The 24834-nt window shown below is 31.2% G+C and overlaps 5 protein-coding genes across 6 annotated transcripts; 3 read left to right on the top strand and 2 right to left on the bottom strand.

Moving 5' to 3' along the window:
* LOC109349526 (uncharacterized hydrolase YugF-like) lies at positions 405-4609 on the top strand. Of its 2 annotated transcripts, XR_002107990.1 has the most exons (11): positions 405-658; positions 1080-1177; positions 1276-1373; positions 1460-1509; positions 1816-1911; positions 2044-2133; positions 2453-2545; positions 2989-3084; positions 3978-4043; positions 4197-4407; positions 4472-4609. XR_002107990.1 is itself a non-coding variant. In XM_019590355.1 (10 exons), exons 1-10 carry the CDS (start codon positions 455-457, stop codon positions 4329-4331), a joined length of 1026 nt encoding a protein of 341 aa, XP_019445900.1. In that variant the 5' UTR covers positions 405-454; the 3' UTR covers positions 4332-4609. The 2 variants fall into 2 exon arrangements, 1 of the variants encoding a protein (XP_019445900.1); XM_019590355.1 differs by having other exon boundaries at positions 4197-4609.
* On the bottom strand, positions 5315-7293 carry LOC109349527 (PLASMODESMATA CALLOSE-BINDING PROTEIN 4-like). Its single transcript, XM_019590357.1, has 5 exons — positions 7088-7293; positions 6755-6994; positions 6619-6658; positions 5612-5910; positions 5315-5433 (listed from the first exon to the last, which is right to left on the bottom strand). The coding sequence occupies exons 1-4, from the start codon at positions 7137-7139 to the stop codon at positions 5682-5684; spliced, it is 561 nt and encodes a 186-aa protein (XP_019445902.1). The 5' UTR covers positions 7140-7293; the 3' UTR covers positions 5315-5433; positions 5612-5681.
* LOC109350425 (PLASMODESMATA CALLOSE-BINDING PROTEIN 4-like) lies at positions 10630-11711 on the top strand. Its single transcript, XM_019591663.1, has 4 exons — positions 10630-10693; positions 10842-11081; positions 11212-11251; positions 11486-11711. The coding sequence occupies exons 1-4, from the start codon at positions 10639-10641 to the stop codon at positions 11709-11711; spliced, it is 561 nt and encodes a 186-aa protein (XP_019447208.1). The 5' UTR covers positions 10630-10638.
* LOC109350426 (PLASMODESMATA CALLOSE-BINDING PROTEIN 3-like) lies at positions 15157-15896 on the top strand. Its single transcript, XM_019591664.1, has 3 exons — positions 15157-15211; positions 15343-15582; positions 15790-15896. Exons 1-3 carry the CDS (start codon positions 15157-15159, stop codon positions 15894-15896), a joined length of 402 nt encoding a protein of 133 aa, XP_019447209.1.
* Positions 18414-23956, bottom strand: LOC109349528 (probable methyltransferase PMT5). Its single transcript, XM_019590358.1, has 9 exons — positions 23154-23956; positions 22569-22704; positions 22107-22347; positions 21294-21519; positions 20958-21120; positions 20536-20837; positions 19683-19815; positions 19150-19353; positions 18414-18784 (listed from the first exon to the last, which is right to left on the bottom strand). Exons 1-8 carry the CDS (start codon positions 23666-23668, stop codon positions 19204-19206), a joined length of 1866 nt encoding a protein of 621 aa, XP_019445903.1. The 5' UTR covers positions 23669-23956; the 3' UTR covers positions 18414-18784; positions 19150-19203.

Consider the following 24834-nt stretch of genomic DNA (forward strand, 5'->3'; position numbering starts at 1 on the left):
ATTGTTTAGCCGATTTGTCGAGTTCAACAGACTAAGTCACTATTTTTATATATAAAATACCCGAATCAAACTAATTCATACTTGGTTTGGTTCAAGATTGATCAGAGATAAGCAACTACATCATTTAGGTGTCTGTTCTTTGTTGAACTGGCCAATTTAGTTGAGTTTAATAACATTATATTTATTACAATTTGCAATTTGTATTGGTGGGTGCTAGATCTTAGAGTGGATGACATGACTACTTTTGTGACTTAACTAGTAAAAGTAAATTAAAATTTTAGAACTTAAAAAAATCATAAAATAATTCTTGAATTAAACACTGATATCAATTTATTGTTTATTATTTTAAACTAAGCCTTAAGTAAATTTCTGAATCTGAATATAATATTATCTTATTCTCTTTCTTATCATCTTTTTCTTAAGCAGCAGCACCACGTATATTAACCAATAAACGATGTGGTCTTCTTCTTGTTCACAATTCATAAACATGTTTTCCTTTTCCCTCCCAACGCCCTTCCATGGCACCAGACTCAGAGTGGTGGCTGAAGCTTCTGTTGTTGATGATGCGTTCCCTTCATTTCTCCCCAACCAAGTTCACCGAATCAAAGACCCATTCGCTCGAAAACTCGCTATGCGTATTCAGAGGCTACCCGTAACTGTAACTCAACTCTTACTACTCACTATATATATATATAGCAAACTCTAACTACTTACCATATATATATTCAACTCTTCGCGCTTGTCGGATAAGACTACATATATTGAGCCGCTTTTTTTAGAAGGTGAGTTTAGCGCAACAATAAAGAAGTCGAAACTATTTGTCTCTAGTTATACAAGATGATAGTATGAAAATATTAATTCCTTTCAAATTGACGTGGTAGAATAAAGTTTGGCAAGCTATTCAAGCTTGTTTACTTGAGGAAATTGTTTCAATACTTGAGAAAAAACATTGACATTTGTTGTGCATGTAGGTGGAGATTTTGGTCACTCTATACTGCTTTGTGTAAACCAATTCCATTATCATTTCTTATTGCTCATAAACTACTCATATGTTCTGTATTTCCACACGACCAAATCAGGTTAGTTTCTCTGAAAATCCTATCATGAGTAGCTGTGTGAAGCCATTGATGCAAGACAAAGCAGAAAATCCAGTTGTCCTTCTACATGGTTTTGACAGGTGCTCAAAATTTGTAAGAGACAGATTTGGTTTATAAATTTTTATGCTGAAGTTTTCACTCCTTAGTCCTTATTATTATTATTATCATTATTATTCAGTTCATGTTTAGAATGGAGATATACATATCCATTGCTTGAGGAGGCTGGTTTTGAGGCATGGGCCTTTGATATTCTTGGCTGGGGTTTCTCTGATTTAGGTTTGCTCTATTACTTTTCCTTTTTGTTATGTTCAGTCCTTTCCCTCTTTCACACTTTCTTCTCTTATTCTTCGTTTATGCATCAGGAAAACTTCCTTCATGTGATGTGGTATCAAAGCGCGATCATTTGTATCAGGTACTTATAATTGATGCATCTATTGTATCCCTTTGGCTTTGTAAGGAAACCCTGACAACTTAGTTGCTGGTGTGGCCTTAAAAAGATTGTGTATAGTTCTGAAAAGTATGCTTATTAAATTGTTTACTCTGTTATCAAACTGCTTGAACTGGAGAGTAAGAATTAAGTTATATTAGCTTTAACTTGATCATCAACCTATTTTCTGAAGAAATAGTTGTCTTCATTGATTGTCAGATTTCTTTCAAGTTTCAACACCCCTTTTGTTTAATCACACTGTGTTGACAGTGAATTGCTTTTATCAACCAGTTTTGGAAGTCTCACATCAAAAGGGCAATGATATTGGTTGGTCCAAGCCTTGGCTCTGCGGTGGCCATAGACTTCGCGATCAATTACCCTGAAGCTGTAAGTGATGTTCTACAATTTAATTTCTGAAAATCAACATAACCTATTTTTTGAGGAAAATCCATTAAAGAACAGTTTCATTAAGTGAATCGGGTGTGATCTGGTCAGTTATTTTCACTTCACATTTTTCAGGTGGAAAAGCTTGTTCTGATTGATGCTAGTGTATATGCAGAGGGAACAGGAAACCTATCAACCTTACCTAGGGCAGTAGCATATGCTGGGGTGAGTATCTCTATTCTCTCCAACTTAGTACTCTGAATTATACAATACATCTTATTTCAATATAATCTCACATTTTTTATTTTCACTGTCCCTCTTCTGTCTTCATTCCCTTTTCTACCTAAACCCTGTAGTTGGAATACATATATTCAGTAATGCCTTTTTATGGAGGATTTTATACTTGACAAGGTTGATCTTGACTAGAGGTTTTTACTTCTTTTGTGGGGGCTTGGGAGAGGTTAGAATTAGAGAGTGAGGATGACAGTGTTAATATCATAAATGATGCAAGTCTACACTTACCACTGGCTCTTTTTTGAATCAGGTATCTGTATTAAAGAGCATTCCGTTACGCTTGTATGCTAACTATTTGACCTTCAGTAACATATCTTTCAGTATCAGCCTTGACTGGACTAATGTGAGTTGCCAGATCCTAAACTTATCATGCTCTTTAGATAATGAAATGTACATGTATTGCGTAAACTTTCAAGTCCATAATGGGCCATTAAACACATGCATGCTTAATTTGACCATCACATGCTGATGCAACATATGCTTGTTTATAAGATAGGCAAGAGACCAAACATCATATATTTATTATAACAAATGTTTGGACTCTAGGATTTCATGTAATTGTGATTACTGTGTGAAAGAATCTTATACACTGAAACAAAAGTCAGGATTTACATGTCTGATATGTTAGAGAGCCGTTTATTTTTACTGGGTGCTGCTGTATAGAATTTCATCCCTGCCCAAGGATACACCTAAATATCTTCATCCTAAATGTCACTCATATTTTGGCATTTGGAAGTTTCGCAAACGAAGTTGGATAACATGGTCTTCGTATGATCTTATATATAGATAGGCCGCTTGCATTGCTTATTACCCTGGTGGGAGGATGCTACAGTGGATTTCATGACTAGTGGTGGTTATAATGTTGCTTCTCAGATAAAAAAGGTATTTTCAGCAGTACAAGTTGTTCAGTGTTTGTATGAGTTATATTTTATTTTTATGGCATTTGGACAATATTTACCCTTTAAGATAGAGGAAAAAGCTCCTCTGAAGTGAAGTAATCTTGCAGGAAATGAGTAAAGATGTATCCGCCCTTGATTTAATCTAAAATACATTATAATTAATCGTTAGTTCTTAATCCACTAATGATTTGAGGGTGGATATGCCCTTACTCACTTTATACATAAGCTCACCTTAAAGGAGCCATATACTAACATAGATCAGTCATTATGCCTATGAAGCATTTACAATCTTATAATTACATGAGGTATTGTGAGTTGTTCATATGATTTCCCCTGCCACCCAAATCAAAAAGTTGCTCTTTTGTCCACTCTTACTTCTAAATTTCTTTCTTCTGTACTAGTAGTCACTACACACTTAGCAGTTAGCACATTCAATAATATTTGAGACCATTGGATTGAAGTACTACACACAGGTTCCTTTGAGTTCAACTCCTCTCCAGTACGGAATATGAGGAGAAAATATAAAACTTTTTAATTGAAAAATAACTTAAAATCATTCTGTTAAAAATTGATTTGTGCTATGTGGCACAATCTCCATCCAGACTAAATTCGGTTCCTTTGAGTGTTGTTATCACTTATCATTTTTTGTGGATTGTTAATGATGCATGTTGAACTCTCTTGCTTGCTAAGTTTTTCTCCAGGTACAATCTTGCTTGGTAACTTTTATCTGTATTTTTTTTTCCTAAAACGGTTTTGGTGCAGGTTTATCTCACATCAGACCAAAACATAGCCCTTATTCTTGCTAGGAGAACAACTCAGTTTTTTCTTTCTTTTAGTTATTCTTTTTAATTATAACATAGCCTTTATTTTTCACAGGTAAGGCAGAAAACACTCATCATTTGGGGGGAGAATGACCGCATTATCAGCAATAAGCTTGCAGTGGTTAGTTAGTACATAGTTTTCTTCCATGACATATGATATTGAATGAGAAACATATAGGGACTTATATTACATGATCGAAAATTACGATCATGCAACATAATTCTTTCTTATTTTGTTTCAGATTATTTGACTTATGAACTTTTACTCTTTCAGCAACTGCACTGTGATTTATCTGATGCAATTATACGCCAAATACCCGATTGTGGCCATCTTCCTCATGTCGAAAGACCGGATTCTGTTGTCAAATTCATTGTTGAATTTGTTAAGAGAGATCAAGGCAGCAAGTGATTATTTTTCAGAAATATGAAGGTTGAAATGCCATTCTCTAACAGAGAGGGCAACAAAGCAGTTTACATTTTGGTAAAGGATCCAACAGGGGATAATGCAAAATATGTTTTTGGAATGCCCTTCTTCCCTAACCAGAGTTTTAGTTGAGGTTAGCCTTAACATAATTGAATGCATAAGATTTTGTCATATTATGCATTGATTGTTTCTTTTGAATGTCAATGAGACCACTCCTTGATTTTCATTTTCTTTTTTATGTTAGCTTTATCATATTCATTTTACGATGTTGATTTTCATTTTCAGTGCACATATATTCTTCCTTGAGAACACTATTTATCAGTACTTCCATCATGATTTTGTTCTGGCTGGGATGTTACTACCCTTTTGGTTCCTGTAATTGTAAGACAATTATATTAATCATTGATTTTAAGAGATTATTATTTTAGTTTCTGAAATTGTAAGCACCATATATGTGGATCAAAATCATTTGAAATAAAATAAATATTTTCTTCCAAATGATTTTAGAGAATAAAATAAGGCTAAGGTATTGATTAAGTCTTTTATCTTACTATTGACTAAAGATAAGATAAAAGACCAAAACAATGTTCTAGCCATAAAATTATGATTTACATTTAAGTATAGTACCCCACAGGTTGGAAAACATAAGAAATCATTCTATTTTCTGAGCATGAACGGAGGTATGTTACTATATTTAGAATTCTAGTCAGTAATATTAAGGCTTTAATCTTGTTTGATTAAGTTTTGAAGTTACATAAAATGCATGTACTCTTATTTATTTCATTTTGTCGGCTATGCGTGTCATGTTTTAAAACAATTATTCTCGTTTGGTATTATTGACTTTTAGGAACAATTACGTCCAAGAGAAAAAAATGTTCCATAGCATAAAATAAACGACTAAAAGGGAAAAGGAGAAGATGAATCACAAATGATTTCGTATAGTTGATCTAGATAGGAAGCACGTTTACTTTTCAATAAAATGCGCTGGCTCAGTTGGAATTTCTTAAACAATTTGTAGAGTAAAATAGTCCAAATGGCACAAGTAGTCCTGAATATACACATATTTATCTTATGACTATTTTCATATTTTAGCTCAATGACCCAAAAAAGCAAAATGATATTCTTCAAATTGACAGAAATGTAAATATGGAACCATTTTAAAAGTTTAAAGACTAAATCAGATGATTTATGAGCAAAAAGCTTCCCTCTAAATTAAAACAAGATTTAATACTAAAAGTGTGTGAGAAAACAATAGCCTTTATGATTAGTCCTAACTCATAATCAATTATATCACCATTGAAAATAAGAGCCAAATTCCCTTAGTATATCATATCCTCAGACCCCTAATGCTAACCATGCAGTAGTTAGAACAAGGTACAACAGCAACTTGGTGTAGCTGCCATGCAAAGCAGCCACCACAGCTCCATTGCCATCTACGCCGCCACTACCAGTTGAAGATGATGGACTTATTCCAAACACATTAGGACTTCCTGGTGTGCCGGTGCCGGTGCCATTGCCTGAGGTTGGTGGTGTGCCACCAGTTGATGGTGTTGTAGTTCCATTGCTGCAATAAGAGAGAAAATTCAAAGTATCAGCCCATACCTTAAAATAATTCATTTCATTATATTATGTTATATTATATGAGCTCACATTTAGGATAATAAAATCAAACATCTTGGGGTGAGGAGGACAAAAATAATTGTTCAAACATCCAAATCACCCAGCTAATATTTCAACAGAACAAATTTTTTTTTGCATTTCCTCCCATGTGTAGAATAAACTAGTTTCATACCTACATTTTTTTTGTCCTCCCAAGGATATTTCCTCACGCGATGGATAAGAAACTAATTCTTTTCAAGGTGTGTAGTTGTCCCTCCCAACAAGTGTCGCTATCAAGAATCAACATTTGAGTTTTGAACAACGACAGTTGTTGAGAGAGAGAAATACAATTTTTATTAAATGATACTAACTGAAATATAGACAAGTCATAAACACATCAAAAAATTAGTTATCTTAAAAAACAGAGTTCAAGAATAGAAAAGTAGAAAAAGTCTATAAAACTTTAATAGATTGTGGTATGTGGAAACACAAAATAGGCAATAGCAAACCAAAATGCTACTGAGAGATAATATTTTTTTACAAGATTACCATGTCACACTTGATATGCACAAAATTCCTTGAATTTCACACAACTTGCCCAATTAACTGGAAACATGATTGTTTTCTTATAAGAAAGATAATCATGAATATGGTCCATAATAAAAAAACATACCTAGGACTTGAGGGGTAAACACACCCAGAACTTGAAGTTGCTGTAGATAAAGACATAAGGAAGGTAAGAGCATTAGTAAAAGTTGAATTCTACAATATGTTACTGTGAAATTTGTAGTTCTACACATGATACTTACTAGGTGGATTTAAACTAGTTGTGGCAGCACCAGAAAAGTCACAAGTCCCTCCAGAACTTACCTTTCTCTGATAAAAGCTATTAACAGCATAGTTACAGTGATCCTGCACAGTGTTGGGTAGGTAACAAGCTCCATTTTGGAGAATAGGGCCACAGTCAGCACCATTTCCACATGCATAATCTATTGCTTTCTGAAGGGCTTGTGTACCCACCCCATCTTTGCATATGCAGTAAAGAGCACCTTTTGGAAAATATTTCACAGGATTAAAACAAAGAAAAGGTATGAACAACAAATAATAGTAAGAAGCCATAACAGAGAAAATAAGGTGCTTACTTGAATGGCCAGAGAGGGCCAAGAAAAGCAACAAAGAAAACGAAAGAGGCATAGTATAGAATTTTATCAGAGAGAAAAGATGAAGAGAAGAAGCAGTTTGGATAGTTCAAATGTTCTTGTCAAGAAAAGGCAGCTACTATGGTGATCTTGGTGTTTTCTCTCTGACTATGTCTGATATACTTTTTGTGAAGCAATGAAGTAGAGCGGATAGAGATCACCTGTCCCAATTTCTGTCATTTTCCTGTACAGATTAATGAAAATGTGACACTTCATTAAAAAGAAAAATTCTAAAACATAAAACAACATATTTGTATTACTTGGAGAAATCTTATTGGCTAGAGACATAAGGACATACTCATTTTAAGAAAGCTAAACTCCATTCCATATGTACCCAAAAAAATGTAGTAGTCTTAATGTCTTATAAGTACCCAAAAGATGAAGTAGAGTCTTATATGTACCAAAAAAAATGAAGTAGAGTCTTATGGGTAAATAAATATAAAATATAACATAACACCCATTTAAAAACGTGTTCAGTAGCGCTAATACAACATAAACTTTTGATAATATAACAAGTTAAAGAGTAAATTACACTGATACTCCCTTAATTTTAGTAAAATTACATAAACCATCCCCCACTTTTTTAAATTTACACAAACCTCCCCCTAGTTTTGTACTTTGATTACACTGACCACCCCTGTATAAGAAATAAGTGTAATTTTTTAAACAAAAAATGTGATAAATGCAATTAAGTTAAACAAAACATGATATATTGTGTAGATAAGTGTCTAAATAATATATAAATCAATGTATCTTTACATAACGAACCAAAAATAATAAAGATACATTGATTTATATATTATTTAGACACTTATCTACACAATATATCATGTTTTGTTTAACTTAATTGCATTTATCACATTTTTTGTTTAAAAAATTACACTTATTTCTTATCAGTGTAATGAAAGTACAAAACTAGGGGAGATTTGTGTAAGTTTAGAAAAGTGAGAGGTGGTTTATGTAATTTCACTAAAATTCAGGGGTGCCGGTGTAATTTACTCTAAGTTAAATGTCACTGATTTTGGTCTAATAGGAAGTTAATGGAGAAATTATAAGGAGATTGAAAGATAATTATCATTGGTCTCTAAATAAAATATCAAATTTGATCTTTTAAAATCTTAAATATTGATTAAATTAATCAATTTAATATTTTATAATATAAACTTTACAGGTTTGATTTCTAATAGCAATTTGATTGACATTCAATACTTTTTATGACCAATTTTTTCTCTCTTCTATTTCTTAAATCAAACACGTTTTGTGCATTTTTCCCTAGATTCTAAACTCATGTGTCCAAAAGTTAATAGTAACAAGTAGGGCCAAGCCCATCGTGTGATAAATGATAGTTATTTGCAGAACCAAATTTAATATTTTTTCTTAAAACAAATTAAACTGTCTTTTTTCTCACCCACTTCTATATCTTTCATCTGTATATACCAATTTTTAAAAACTTATCTTAAAACAAAGAACTACTTCAAGTTCTCAGAATTTGTTTGTTAAAATAACATTTTGTAAAAGGTAATGGAATAGTGCCTGTAGGATTTGGCATGGGGACATTCCCATAGCCCATAGATCCTTTTGTTTTTGGAGAAAAAAGTACATAGAACCAGTTTATTGACTATTAATACTTTTGCATCTCTACATTTTATCCTTCGCTGCTATAAATTAGGTAACATCTATCTTTAAAGTATCACTTGGAATTACATTTGACATATTTCATTTGATTCTATCTTGCTTATTATTTGAATTGTTTGCACTTGGGAAAATGTTGGTGGATAGTATTTCTTGACTGGAAGCAAATTGGAGTTCAAATTTATCAATAGTATAAGTGTATAACACATATTTTAAGAAATGAATAATCTACTATAATGTTAATCTGTAAACATTTCCCTAGAAAATGTATTACATTCTAGAGATTTAACTTATCAATTTATCATTCACGATCTATGTGTTTAATTACACCTTTTGGAGGTAGACAGGTACGATAAACCATAAGCAAAAAAATTAATTACACTTTTGATAAGTTTTAATTAACTACCTTAGTCTCGCTACAATTTTTACTATCTATGAGGCAATTTTTATGTTCATTCAAAAATAAAATGTATTTCTCTATTAAATAATGACCCAATTTGGTCATTTCCTCCAATGTGAAAACTTGCAATTGTTTTAATAACATAATATAAAGTCAACTGGCAAATTTAATACTTGCAATTGTATCACAATACTCAAACTTTCACATAGATTTGGTGTGCCATAATTGTATACATTGGTGTTGTTGTTGTTGATGTATTTTATTTATTTCCCAACGATGGAGCATATTTGTTATCACGTCCCAATTTTCGGTTGCACGACTTATTTAGAATTGATATTACATTTTATAATTAAAAATGTAGAAAAATCTTTTAAGCTCAATTATTTTGGACTTTTGAATTTTTGATATCCAGGTTCGGAAATCGATTATCAAGTAGGGAAGATATTAACACCCTACCCATCCGCCTTAAGCGCTACCCTTTACTAAAATATATAACTTTATTATTATTATTATTTTATTATTATTAAATTGTCTGAGTAATTAATTAATTATTAAAAAAAATTATTATTTTTTATTATTGTGCTTGACAAAATTAACTTCGATCCTATGTATCTCTATTAACAATGATAAAGAAAATTTATAGTTGTGTACGTAATTTATTAAATTAGAATTCTTCCATCAAATTAGTTCAATCAAATTAGTTTTGGAATTAGCTGAAATTTAGAAAGTGACTAAAACATGGTGATAAAGTTTGTAGTTAGAGGTAAATAATATAATTTTTAAATATTTTGAAAGGTAAATTGATAAATAATATAATACAATTGTTAAGATTTACCAAATTATTAGGATGGGTGACTACATTAATATAATCCTTAGATGTGTAATTCGTATATTATTGGTATTATTATATTATTCGTATATTTGTTATTTGGTATTAGTATCTATTTTATTTTTCTACTATATACTCCTATATCATTTCCTAATATAGAATCACCTATGACAACGTTCCTTCAGATTCTAAGAGAAATTAATGGTGACACGAGACTAAAACAGGAATATTATTGATCATAAACCACTATTCCTATTGGCAATTTAAAAACACATATAAAAACATCTAAGAATATTTAATTTCAATAAACCAAATCTTTGTTATGATTTTTTTATGTACTAAGGGTATCCCAAAATATCAATTATGATGAAAAACGCAAAAAAATAAGATTATCTTTACGATTAAGATTGTTTGAGTTGAAAATAATTATAATTATTAGTATTCTTATGACATATCCAAATTAGTAATATAAGATCATACATTAATTTCTCTCACGTAAAACATTGCTTTAAAAACCGTATTGGGCAAAGACTTTCACGACCATCACCTTTTGCCTTTCTTTGGAGAAAAATCTCATTTCTCCACACTCTTCCTTTCATCAAACTCATATAAATCAGACATAATTTTCTTGTCATGGCTCGTTTAGTTTTCTTTATCCTTTTCTTAGCTCTCTATATTTGCCATTCAAGTAAGCACATAGATTTTGTGTTTTTCTAGCTTCAACTTTGGGTTAAAAATATGATTTTTGTATATAATTATGATACCCCATCATTATAAATTTTCTTATTTTTAATGATTATTTGCTTTTTATACCTCCAAATTTGTCCAATATATAGGTGCTAGTTACTGTTTATGCAAGGATGGTGTTGATGAAGACGAGCTTCAAAAAGCATTAGATTATGCATGTGGATTTGGTGCTGATTGTAGTCCAATTCAACCAAGTGGCCCTTGTTATGAACCAAACACAGTGAAAGATCACTGTGACTATGCTGTTAATAGCTATTACCAAAATATGCAAAGTGCTGGAGCAACATGTGACTTTGCTGGTGCTGCCACAACCAGTCCAACCCCACCGTGTATGTACAAAAATAATGTGTCTAACTAATTAAGAGTAGTAGCCTATGGTCACAACAAATCATTGTTACATATGATATTCAAATTTTACTAAATATTCTACACTTATATCTCTATCTTTTTTATCTACAGCTAAAATTTCTTCTGGGTGTGTTTACCCCTCAAGTCCTGGGTAAGTATTAAGTACATGTTTTTTATTATAAAACTATTTTTATTAGATTTATATATCTTGCCGGAATATTCACAAGAATTTCTATCATCTTCAAACCCTAAACTCTAAACCATACGTACATATGTGTATATATATATATATATATATATATATATTCTTATAACATATTATGTTGCGTCTATATGTAGGCTAATATGTTGTGCATGTATCTATTGATTTTGGGTGTTCTTGCAGTGGTTCAGGAACAGGAACTACACCACCATCAATTGGTACACCAACACCACCATCAACTACAATACCAGACTCATCTCCTTCTACTCCAAATCCAAACAACATTCCTGATATGTTTGGAACAACTCCACCTACAACTAGAAAAGCTAGTTCCGCCATTAAAATCAGCAATGCTGATTTATTAGTGCTCCTTTATCTTGCTATCTCCTGGTTAGTATTGAGGGCATGAAGGTATAAGGAAAAATGGTTGGGGATTTTTCAATGGGGATACATTTCATTATGATAAATAAATGATGTTTTGACATAGAAAGTGATGTGATTCATTTTAGATTTTTCCCATGTGTATATCTCAACCATTCGACAACCCTCATGTTTAATAAGATTGAATAGGTTAAGCAGTTCTATCACATTACAACTATCTACTAAACCATATTGTACCTTGTTGGTTGAATGTGATGAGCTTTACCTAAGTTTCCCATTACTATATTAACCCATCAAGTATTCAAAACAAGTTGGTATAAAACAATTTTGTAAATCTAAAAAATCAAGATTAAAAATACGGATTCATTCCATTATCATTTTTACTTTGAGAAAAAGATAAATGTATTGAAACACTATAAAGTATTATATATATATATTGTTGGTATAAAGATTTATATATGATCACTATATTTATTATTCAAAATTTATGAATGATGAATCATATAATAAAAATATATAAAACTCATATTATTAGTACATACATTTTTTCTCTTATTTATACTATATATAAAGCCAAAACTTGAAATAATTTTTTTCATTGTGTGATTTTCACTTCCTGTTTTGCTCTTAACATTATTTAATTTTTACAAAAAAAAATCATATAATTCTAAGCAATCACCATCAACACATTAATTAATCACATATTTCACCTTAAATTAAACATTATCATAAACACACAAAAAATATAATATAAAGTACACCAGACACAACAAATACATTCTAATTCTAAAAAATAAAATATATAAAAATTGAATATATAGTATATGTAAGTATACATTAGTATTAATAATTCTGTGTAAATTCATAATTACTAATAACTCCTAGATTAAATACAAATCTCCGAGGTGCTTCGCTCTATGAACCAATCTATTTAACAAGCCTACCAGCGTTGGCAACTTAGGATATATTCATATTGATCCCCAATAAAAAGTAAATAAAAATTTTAAAAAAAAATTCAACCTCATAGCCTCTCCTAAAGCTGAGTTAAACTCATACATGCAAAACAAATACAACCAGAATGAAACAAAACATTGGAAAATATAAATTATTGTGTACTAGTGATGGTATCTCTTAGCATCTTTTTTAGGTAAGAAACTAATTTATTTTAGATTGTGAGTTAATTCTCCTAACAGTCACTCATAGGAATAAAATATTTAATTTTTTGATAATCCTAAAGATTTAGTGAGGCTTTACATTATTGAACTAAACCTTATTGGTATTAGAAAATGCAGGATTGGAGAAAGTATAACCCAACTCTAACGAGACGGTGAAAACTGTAAAATAAAAACTATGTAATGCGAGTGTTAGAGGGTTTATGTGCGTATATTAGTATAGTTTCAACAAAAGATTAAATAGAGCGTGAATATACAATGATCATTATAACCCATCTCAGTATAACATATAAAACTATGAGGATGAGATATGTAAATAAAATAAACATAAGATAATTCAAATGAATAATTAGAGAGAAAAAGATGTATGTAATATTAATAATGAAAGATTTTTTTACATTGTCATTGTATTATGCACCATTCATTTTTTAATCATGATTTATACTCATACTTAAAATTAAGTGATTATAATTTCAAATCCACGTTTACTTTTTAGAAATGGTATGGTGTTTTGGACATCTTTGTGGTGTGATAGATCATTTTTGAAGTTCTATGATAGTTAGTACATATGCAACCTACGATATTATATTTTAGTTTTCTTCGTCGTTGCATTTTCGTTTTACCGTTTCCTTTCTCCACTTCAATAATTTGATTGAAAAGCTTTGCATGGCATGTTATTTTAACATTTTTTCTCGTGTTCTTATTATTCTAATCTTTCACATAGATTTGGTCTGCCATAATTGTATATAATGTAGTTCTTGATGTCTTTTAATTATTTCTTTATGGTCGAGAATATTTGTGACATTCATTTACAAGTAGAGAAACTAAAGTCATTCAAACTTTCAAGCAGACGAATTAGTGAGTTTAGGAATACAAGTGTTTATAAATCACATTATAGTTTTTTTTTTGTACTATGGAAGGGGATGATAGTACAAAAAAATGATAATCTTTTTTTATAAATACTTGTATTTCTAATTTCACTAATTCATCTGCTACAAAATTTCGACTCCAGCTTCTCAAATTATCAACCTATCTTCTAAGAGATATAGAAAAAAAATGTCCAACGAAAGTTTATGGGAGAAAATTATTTACTTGGGCCACTAAAATATGACATGTGTCATATTTAATCATTTTCTATAAAAATATTTCTAAAATAGTATACATGTCATACTTTAACTAGACGAAGAAATATGAAAAGATATTTTATTCTGATTTCGAGGATTAAGAATGTACACTTCCACTCTTGGGCAGTTGGGCTTTCCAATTCTTTCTCAAATCTTTTCAAATTTTGTTTTCTTTTCTTACAAATTGACATCTTCTCTCCCAATATCTTAGTAAAACTGTAAAAGTTTAAAAAATCAACAAAAACAGGAGGTGACGTAATACATAATTTATTCATTAATATAAATAACGACTAAACAAGTTTCATATTATTGCAATTAATACATATATTCTCTCCATTAAAAAACAGAGTATACAAATTTACTTCTTCTCAAATTAATGAAACAAATAATATTCTATCTCCTTAATAACTCATTCATAAATATAGTACACAATTTTCAAGATTTATTGTTTTTACTTTGATTTGAGACAAAAAAATAACATATTTTTTAAATCAAAATATTAGTACACGGGGAGTATATAACATTATGCTGAGATTTGTAATTTATATTTTATTATTATTTGTCATATTTTGATATTTATTTTATTTTCTACTAAATCCTATAATCGTAAATAATATAATATTTTTTATGTACCAAAGAAAATCCTATATTACTTTTGAATATAGAATTAGCACCAAGCTCTATCAGATTTTAAGAGAAATTAATGGTGACACGAGTCTAAAAAGGCATGTCATTGATAATAAATCCCTATTATTATTGGCAATTCTTAATATGTATAAATATCTACCAAGCATTTAGTTTATAATGAACTTCAATAAACCAATATTTTTTATAATGTTTTTTGTAACAAGGGTATCCCAATAAATATATATATATATATATATATATTAAAAACAAGTTTATTAAAAATATAAGAGATTATATTTGCACTTAATATTAATTGAGTTGAAAATCTTTCTAATTGATCGTAATTGATTCTTTATGGTTGGTAAAGGATACTTTAAAAGATAAAAATATTTTTATGACATGACTCTAAACTAGTATAAGATCATACATTAATTACTCTTATGTAAAACATCTCTTTAAATACCGTATTGGTAGAGACATTAAGGACCATCACATTAGCTCTCCCAACTTTTCCCTTCATCAAACTCATATCTGATAAAATTCTCTTGTGATGGCTCGTTTAATTTTCTTTGTGCTTTTCATGGCTCTATGTATACGCCATTCAAGTAAGCATTTGGATTTTGTATTTTCCTAGTTTATTCAACTTTGTGTTAAAAATGTGCTTTTTTATAATTATGAAATCTAGCTATTTTATACATTTTTATTTCTAATGATTATTTGCATTTTTGTCCACTAGGTGCTAGTTACTGTTTATGCAAAGATGGTGTTGATAGTGATGAACTTCAGAAAGCATTAGATTATGCATGTGGATTTGGTGCTGATTGTGGCCCAATTCAACCAAATGGACCTTGTTATGAACCCAACACAGTCAAAGATCACTGCGACTATGCTGTTAATAGCTATTACCTAAATATGCATAGTGTTGGAGGAACATGTGACTTTGCTGGGGCCGCCACATCTAGTCCAACCCCACCTAGTAAGTACAATAATATGTATAATTAAGTTAAGTGCCGATACCAATAAAGCATTGATCTATTGATACAAAGTTTCACTAGATTTATAGATAAATAAAAATGTTGATTTTCGATCCCTAGAAAATCGACCATAAATTATTGTTATGTATTATGAAATTCCAATTTTGCTAAATATTATTAACTTATGTCTCTTCCTTGTTTATCTACAGCTAAAATTTCTACCGGATGTGTTTACCCCTCAGGTCCTGGGTACGTATATGTTTCTTTTATAATGGACCTAATAATTTCCTGCACCCACCTTCCCAAATCAAGTTAAACAATCAGAATTACATTTAGCAAAAGAATAAAAGCAAATTTTACAAGCTATACATGTCATGTCAGAAACTTCACAAAAGTTTCTATCATCTTAACTTATTTTTATTTTTATCCTAGAGATCTAACTCATATATAGTGATGTACCCTTTTATTATATTATGGTCTACATAGGCTAATGTTTTATTTATTTATTTCTGCTCTTCTTGCAGTGACTCAGGAACAAACCCTACACCACCTTCATTTGAAACACCAACAACACCAGCAACACCAACAACACCACCATCTTTTGACACACCAACAACACCACCATCAACAAGTACAAGAACTCCAGGCACACCCCCTTTCATGCAAGATCCACCACCAACCGGGACAAGTGGCACAGTACCAAATATGTTTGGAACAGCTCCACCTAAATCTAAAAATGATAGTTCCAACGTTAAAGGCAACAACACCATGTTATTATTGCTCCTTATTCTTGCTATCTCCTTGAGAGCATTTAGGGCCTAAAGGTAGAATAGAAAATGGTTTGGGAAATTGTCATGGTGATATATTTGATCATCATAAATAAGGGATGTTTGGGATAGAAAGTGGTGTTTTTTAGTTTAGATTTTTCCCATTTGTATCTCAACCATTCAAAGTTTTAATTTTGAAATACTTCTATTGAGTCTGTTTCCTTTTAACAAAATAAATGAGATCAAACCTGAGTTTACACTTAATTATAACTAGCGTGTTGACCGGCACTCTGTGCCGGTCACCTGCATTCTTATTTTTTGAGATAATACGTATGATCTTCATATTATATTATTTAAGAAAAACCATTTAAATATAAGAGTGCGTTATATAAACTCAATAAAGAGTGAATATTTAAGAAGATAATATGTGATAGTTGATATGATATACATAAAACTTATGTCAATTTCTCATTTTATGCCTATTGGGTGGAGAAAGATAAAAGATAGAAATAAGAGAATGTGTGAAAGATTAATGATATTAAATTATTAATATAAAAAATGAAAGTAATATGTAGAAGTTTATAGTAGTTATTAAAAATATAAAAGGGTAAGTTTGGAATATAAAAATTATACCATGAGGTAGTTATTACTTGTTTTGCCTTTATTAATAGTATAGATATAAAAATGAGTCAAGCATGCATTTTATTAGAGTGTAAAATCTATATAATATCCGATAAAGATTTATATACAGTCATATACATATTATATCATCCATTATTTATTTGAATTACTTTTTTAGAAAAGTATATGACTATTAAATATGAATGATAAATGATACATTAATAATATATAAAATACAATGACATATACATATTTTTCTCTTCTATTAATAGAAAAACAGTAGAAAAACATACATATAAATATTATAATATATCTGTATGAAGTGATTTATCTGTATGTTGGAATAGGAATCAATAGTGAAATTAAAGTATGTAATATTATTTTCTTCATCCCATGTGATCAAGAAAGGTTATGTTGGAAATTGTCCTTGTGATACTGATACATTAGACTGTGACAGATAAGGGAGGGCCAAAAGAGGATGCGCCCTGTTTTTTAATGTATTTCAAGTATTCAAAAAAGTTATGGTTATAGTTAGTTTCTTTTTATAAAATAAATGAGAACAAACTTAAAGGAGTAAATTCAAAAAAATTATAAACCTGATATGTTTATCATTTTAGAAAAAAGTGGAATATCTAGTTTTTCATAAGAACACGCTTTTAATAAAAAATAATAACCGCACACATTAAAAAAATCCAATATAAAGTAGTAAATTATCCATTGCTTGAATTGACTACTTTACTTAAAACATACAAAATAGTATGAATAAAAAAACATCAAATGTGTAATGAGAGCACAAATACCCATTGTTTACATTTTCCTGACCAAAACAGTTGTAAAAAGGCTGCACCTTTTTTGTCTCACTACAACGTCTAGAGTCAGAGTTTATCAGTGCTGCAAATATTTTTTTAAAAAAATTATTTCAACCAAATGTTGTTTGCACTTTGCGCGGTTCACAATAACCGCACATGTTAGGTAATTAATTAATGGGATGTGGAAAAAATATGAAGTAAATAATTGTGAAGGGTATCGTGATGTATTACAGATTTTTTTTTGTGGGGTTGGAACTCATGGAAGATTTAAATCAACTTTAACAGCAAATGCACTACTTAAATGTCTAATTAGGTAAAGGGAAGGGAGTATCTCATGATATAAGGAGATAAGTTATCTCCTCCTACCAGTGAAATGACATATGTCATCTTTTGTAATTATATTGGTTAGAATCAGATATCTTTGTGCAAAGTTAGATATTTTTGTAATCATTGTTAAATGCACGTCTACGAGTCCAAACAATTTGGTGTTTTGAGGTGAAGGTATAATACATCACTATTTCATTTTGTGAGACAGAAGATGTATTCTCAACCGAATACATTTATGTTAGAGATTTGTTTTGTTACCAGAATAGTTGTCAAATTTAAGATGTTCAAATAATGCAATTAAATAAGATATATGATTGAATATTATCCTTAGCGGCCCTACTAGAGCATGTAGCAAAGGGAAAGTTTAGTTACAACTTACAATCTCAATTTCATTCTGAATTTTGTGGCCACTCACATTCAAAAAACTAGTAATTGTTTAACAGAAAGGGTTGAAAGTCCAATGATCAATAAAGGAATCATGAGGAAAAAATTGATAACAAAATATTAGATGAATGAATTACTACAAAAAAATTGAGGAAAAATGAAGTGTAGCTAAATTCAACATGAACCTTCACAATCTACAGCTTCCTCAATCCCCTGACCCAGTTGTGGAAAACATGGAAAATGTCATGGCTCTGAGCTCTATATATACAAGATGTGCCAACTAAAGAATCGATTCTCTGAAATTGTACAAACAATGACAAACTATTTCAGCTTAGTGCAGTGAAGTACATTCTGCTATGCTTAATAGGCGAATTCAATTCATGTCAAACCGGTCCGATGCAGACTCAACAAAAACATCAACATGCAAACTGCAGTGATTCTTGGAAGATTCAAGTTATCATGAACGCTTTGGTTGACAATATACAGGATGGTCCATAGGACAAAAGAATCCACATCAAGACCGATACAGATCTTATGTCAGGCATGACTAAGACTAATACAACTTTTTTAATGCATAATTCCACACTGACATAAATACTATCCAATTTTACCACAAAATAAAATCTACTACCCAGTTTAAGAAAAGGTTTAGGGGAATTACCAGAGCAAAAAATTGTTTCATCTACCGTGGCAAGACATATTAGTGCTCAATCAATTATTTCTTCACAAATGGTTTCTGGCAAACAAGTAGCCGCTGGTCACTGCCATTCTGAAGATCAATTACCCTTGCTTCCCAACGTACTTGTGCTGCAAGTGTGCGGGCCATCTCTATAGCTCCCATTTTATCCGAAAAAATGACCCATCCCTACAAAGCGAAGATATGTGATAAAACATTAGCGCCTTCATAGACCATTCATATATACCCATAGTGACAGCTACTTGGATTCAAAAACAATATTCCAATTAACTTTTCATGTGTGCATCACAACAATAAATGAGCATCCATCAGAGTTAAACTCAAATGAGTCAGAAAGATCCCAACATGAGATCATCCTTTCTGGAGGATGAGCCAAAAAACGAGGTGGAAAGAAAGAGGTAGAAAGGTGCCAGATTACTGTTTTGCTATCTTAAATCAATTCTGAAATTTTTCAGCACGAACAAACATGAAAATGAATATAAAGAGGGGCATCATACCTCTGGACGCAGTATTCTATCCATCTCCACGAATAAGTCTATCATGCTGCACCTCTCTGAAGTGAGAAGTGAGAGAAGTCCATTTGCATGAAGCATATCGTATGTCCGGGGGTAGGTGGGGAAAGGTTCACACCTAAAGATCAATAGTCAGAAACAAAATGAATTATCCAGACACATAAGAATTTACACTATTTTGCGAAGATAGTTGTCAATGAATTCCAAAGAAAAGAGAATTTAGAGCAAGAACTTCAAAATAGGTGGATGTTCATTAGAATTGAATTTTGCAATAAACCAAGTCAAGTAGAATCAATCTAACATATCAAGTGCATGTGTGAATGCTACATTTATCTCCAAAGTCAATCTCAAAAGCAAAACATAATTAAGAAAGTTATGTGCAACTTTGATTTTTTATTTATAAAAAGAGAATATTCAGTACTGAAATCTCAGCACTGAATGTGTATTGATGAGATTTAAAGGTAACAACGGGCACATTTTAAAACTTACTCATGAGTCTAATGCATTTTAATTTAATTTAAAAAGTAAAGAATTGCTCCATAAGTTTTTTTTGTACATGCTACATAGTTAACAAACAACACTAGATCATTTGAAATTTTATTTTTTAGCAGTAAAAAACATGAAAATATATCTTTTGAAGTACATTATCAGAAAAGTTATTGTAGCTTGGCATACACCATGTTCTATCGTTTCTTTGCCATGATAATGAGATAAACTCTAAATGATTTAGCACTGTGAATATATTTTTCAGGCCTTAATTGTATTATTACCCTTGATGGTCTCACCTCCTATCATTTTTTCATTTATATAATAAAAACTTTGTCTAGATCAAACTTACCAGTCATGCATAGCACCAGCAAAACCTCTATCCAGTATAAGAGGAAGCACATTAAAGGTCCTGGCTGGAACAACATTCATAACCCACACTGATTTTTTCTTCTCCAGAAGGGCAGCATTTAAACCCCCATAATTAGCATTCATGTCCATAACATTCCTTATCATGTTAAACGGAGGTAGTGGATCTTCATCTCCGGGTCTCTTCGGATGGTCAGAGAAAATTAACGGGGTAAGCAATGACCAGTAGTTATTCACAGCAGATCTCCAAAATTGCAAGTCTTCATAAAATTCTTCTGGCTCAACACCTGCAACAATAAAAGCAATTTTATGAAAAGGCAAAACAATAAGAAATGAGAGTAAAATTTTGGATTACGAGAAGCAGGGGAAAAAAGATAAGCAGAAGGCTTTTAAGAAACAATACTTTCCATGAACTTTAATCTCATCTGAGCTCAATTCAGATCCAGAGGATCTATTCTGTATTGCAATCCAACGCTTGCTAGAGGTCCCACTTATACATGGTACTAGCGGATGATAATATGATTGACCATCATCCCCCTCTTTACATAGCTGTATAGCATGCTGCTTGCTACAAATGTGAAAAGAAGAAGTCACTAAAAAGCTGTAGCTATAGTAGCAAGTGTTCCATAGAGCAAGCAATTACCAAAAATATCAAGTTAATATCACCCATCTCAAATGAACATTGTATTGATTACAATTATTTCGCATTCATATCATTCGCGTCAATGCAACTATCCTTACCGAGATGCATAACAATCAACATTGGCAGTCTTCTGCCAAATGAAGGTCTCATCCTGCTGAGCTAGAAGAGTCCAACATAGTTGCTGGGTCAGCTCTTCAATTGGGTTCGTCCGGGTTTTCATTTTACCCCGTGATGAACTTCCCTGTGACCTGCTTGTGGGTGAGGTTAAAACAAAATATCCCCCAGGTTTAAGAACACGGTTAACTTCTAAAAGGAACATTCCATCTGTACAATGAAGTCAATGTTAGCAAGCAAAAGAAAGAAAGCAGTTAACACAGATGCTAAACGATATTAATTATGGTACAAAAAAAGTCATGGAAGGATGGAAAAGGTAAAAGGAAATGGGAGATGTTATTAAGAAACCAGAGTAACTACAATCAAGGAACTATTTGAAAGCTGTAGATGTGAGGTTTAAGCTTGAAGCATGAATGAAATATTAGCCAACTGTATCTTTTGTGAAGGTTTATAGATAATAGGGGTGACAAAGATTGGACTGCTGAACATTTAGTTAGAGGTTCTAATCAAATGTCAAGGATCGATTATCCTAAAAGCTTAAGCTGTTAGACGGAGGCCAAAATGTTTATATCTCTGACACAGTTCATAGATTTCTGTTATTTCAAGGGTTAGTGACTACTCAATAACTAATTTGATAATCAACAAACAGCATTACCACACTTTTATGGCCTCACAGTTTGCAACACCAAATATGGTGCAACTTAATCACATGAATGCGTTCATCAGTAAAGTAAAAGTACCAATACTAATGAAGATGAATTGAATATGATAGAGAAATCTATTAACTATATAATTACCTTTTTCATCCCATGTGATGCCACACTGAGCACAGTGAACCATGCCATATGATAGTGATGGATATGGAAGCTGTCTTGCAATGAAGTTGCCAATCATAGCAGGAAGGCCTCTCTCAAGAGACAATTGAACTTGGCTACCAGTTGCCTCATATGCCGCAATACAAACCGTCATTATTCTCAGGGACAATAAATGAGCTCCAAAGCTACCGAATCCACAATTAATGTCTAGTATAGTTCGAACCTATTTTAATGTTATGAAGACATAAGTAACATGTATTATCCGACAACAAGAATATGGTCTTTACTGAGAATAAAAAAGCGCATGTAGACAGCTGTGACCTATTAAGAACAACCTTTTCTAACTTTACTATACATGGAACTATTTTTTACAAACCTTGTCAGGGTAAAACATTACAGCTACCAAAAGAACAACAATCTGTGGAATATGTATGGAAGACTTACACCAGCTTGAGGAAATTCAGTGTCACTTCCTAACCCTATCATCTCTGCAAGTTGGCGAGAATAATCTTTAACACCATCGAAGATCAATCCATCCTCCGAGTGAAAGGCAATTTGATTCTCTTCTAGTAGCATCAACCTAGAGAAATTACCAAAAAATCATTAACAGTGAAAAACAATTCATTTATTATGAATCACAACAGAGAAAGCCATGATAAAAGCTGCATCACTTTCATTCAAACAGTATTTCATCCAAAATAATAATAATAATAACAACAATAGTTTTATTATCCAATCCTTAGAGCAATGGTTAACAAATAAAAAAGGCAACTTTTTATTGGAAACGTAAATACACCACACTCTCTAACCTATTAAATACACAACTTCAACACCAACTCCCAATAAAATCTTACATTTTTTTATTATTTCTTAACCATTGCTTCCTCAAAGGCCAATAGATAGCAAAACCGTAATAATGACAATAATAATCTTTTATTGAAGAAATCACTTGACATAACTGAAACGGGTATTTAAGGCAAAGAAGGTTAACTTGCCACTCTAGCAATCAAAATAGAGAAAAAGAAGTACCTTTTGGTCATACTTCCAGAAGAAAGAAACTGATCCTTGGTAATTTTCACATTTCCACTCCATATAACATCCCTCCCACTCGGCCACCTCAATGGAATCTTATATTCCTTGGGAGGGCGAATCAAACACCTTTCGGCTCTCATCAACAATTCGCAATGTCGATCGAACTCTTCGCCTAATGTCAACCCGGCCAACGAATTCGCTGAAACATTGTGGCAAGGTACAAAATTTTCCCTTTCCTTGCCACAAAGGCCTAATTCCTTTTGCCTAGTGCCACCACCAATTGACAAAGACCTTAACTCCAAGTAATCAACCGCAGCTTGCTCTTTTATCCTTCTATAGTTTGTGTATATAAGAGAAACAGGTCTACGAGATTTTGAATCTATAGCATTGGAAGATAAAGAACTTAACAATGAAATTAGAGCGAGCACGCTGATTATGCTCAAGATTAACCAGCTCGGTGGCGGTTTAGGGCCAAAAATCATGGACAGTTTATTGAACCAAGAGCTTCTCATAGTCCAAAATTGAAAAGAAAATGAAAAAACAAGATTCAATTCAAACGCTAAAAAACGCAGCGTTTTCACAAAAACCAGATCGGATCAGAAGAAGAATCGAGAATTGAAGGAGAAAAAGGGTGATTAGGGTTTGTGTTATGAAAAAATTGGAAATTGAATTTGATTGAATGAGAATGGAATTCTGAATTGGCAATGGTTGAAGAGAGCTAGCTGGGTCTGATTGTTTGGATTGCTTGTTTGTGTTCTTGCCTACCTTTCACTTCTCCTTTTTTCCCTTTTTTTGCAACATTTTATTTTATTTTTTTCTCTTTCTTCTTTTATATAAGCCCCAATCATTTTTTCTTCTATGTCTACCATCATTTATTAATCTAATCCAAAATTAGTGTAATATTTCTCTATAGTTAGTATAGAGATTTATATTTTATATATATTTAATAAATCTTTCATTATTTATTTATAATATTTTATATTAACAATCAATAATTATTAAATGTGAATAATAGATGATTTAGATGTTATTATAAAATACATACTTTTTTCTCATCTAAGATTTAAACCTATGATATTTGCTTATACAGAACTAACAGAGGAAGAGTTGGTATTGATTAATGATGTTTTTTTTGTTTGTTAAATTTTTTGGAAAATGAGTGAGGATCAATTTACTCTACGATTATGTTTTTTAAACTTACTCTTGATTATAACCATTAATTATAGAAAAACCTAATAATTTAGATTTATTTACTAATTCAAATCATTAGATTTTCCTAGAATATGATTAGGAATAGGTTTTAAGAACTTACTATATCTCTCTAAGTCTTGTTGAAAAAGTAAAACAAGAGACTCGTTTTTAATGTCCCACTATTACTATTACACAATTTATAAAATCCCTAATAACATATTACTATTTTTTGTTGTAAAGAATTAATGGGTACTTGCGGGTATAATGACTATCGTAACTTTCCTCTATTATCAATGATTTTTTATTTTTATATTTTTATTATGTTTCAAATGAAATGAAACTTAATTATTTATATATCTTTTGATTGAATATTTGACAAAAATGTTAAATCTATTAGAGTATTTTATTTGTGTGATTTGTTACTCTCATTTCCTTAACAAAAAAAATATATATTTTTCTTTGCAAGAGACATGTGTGAAGGTAATAA

Source organism: Lupinus angustifolius, chromosome LG06 (genome assembly GCF_001865875.1).
Source record: "Lupinus angustifolius cultivar Tanjil chromosome LG06, LupAngTanjil_v1.0, whole genome shotgun sequence".
In the NCBI taxonomy this organism is placed as follows: domain Eukaryota; kingdom Viridiplantae; phylum Streptophyta; class Magnoliopsida; order Fabales; family Fabaceae; genus Lupinus; species Lupinus angustifolius.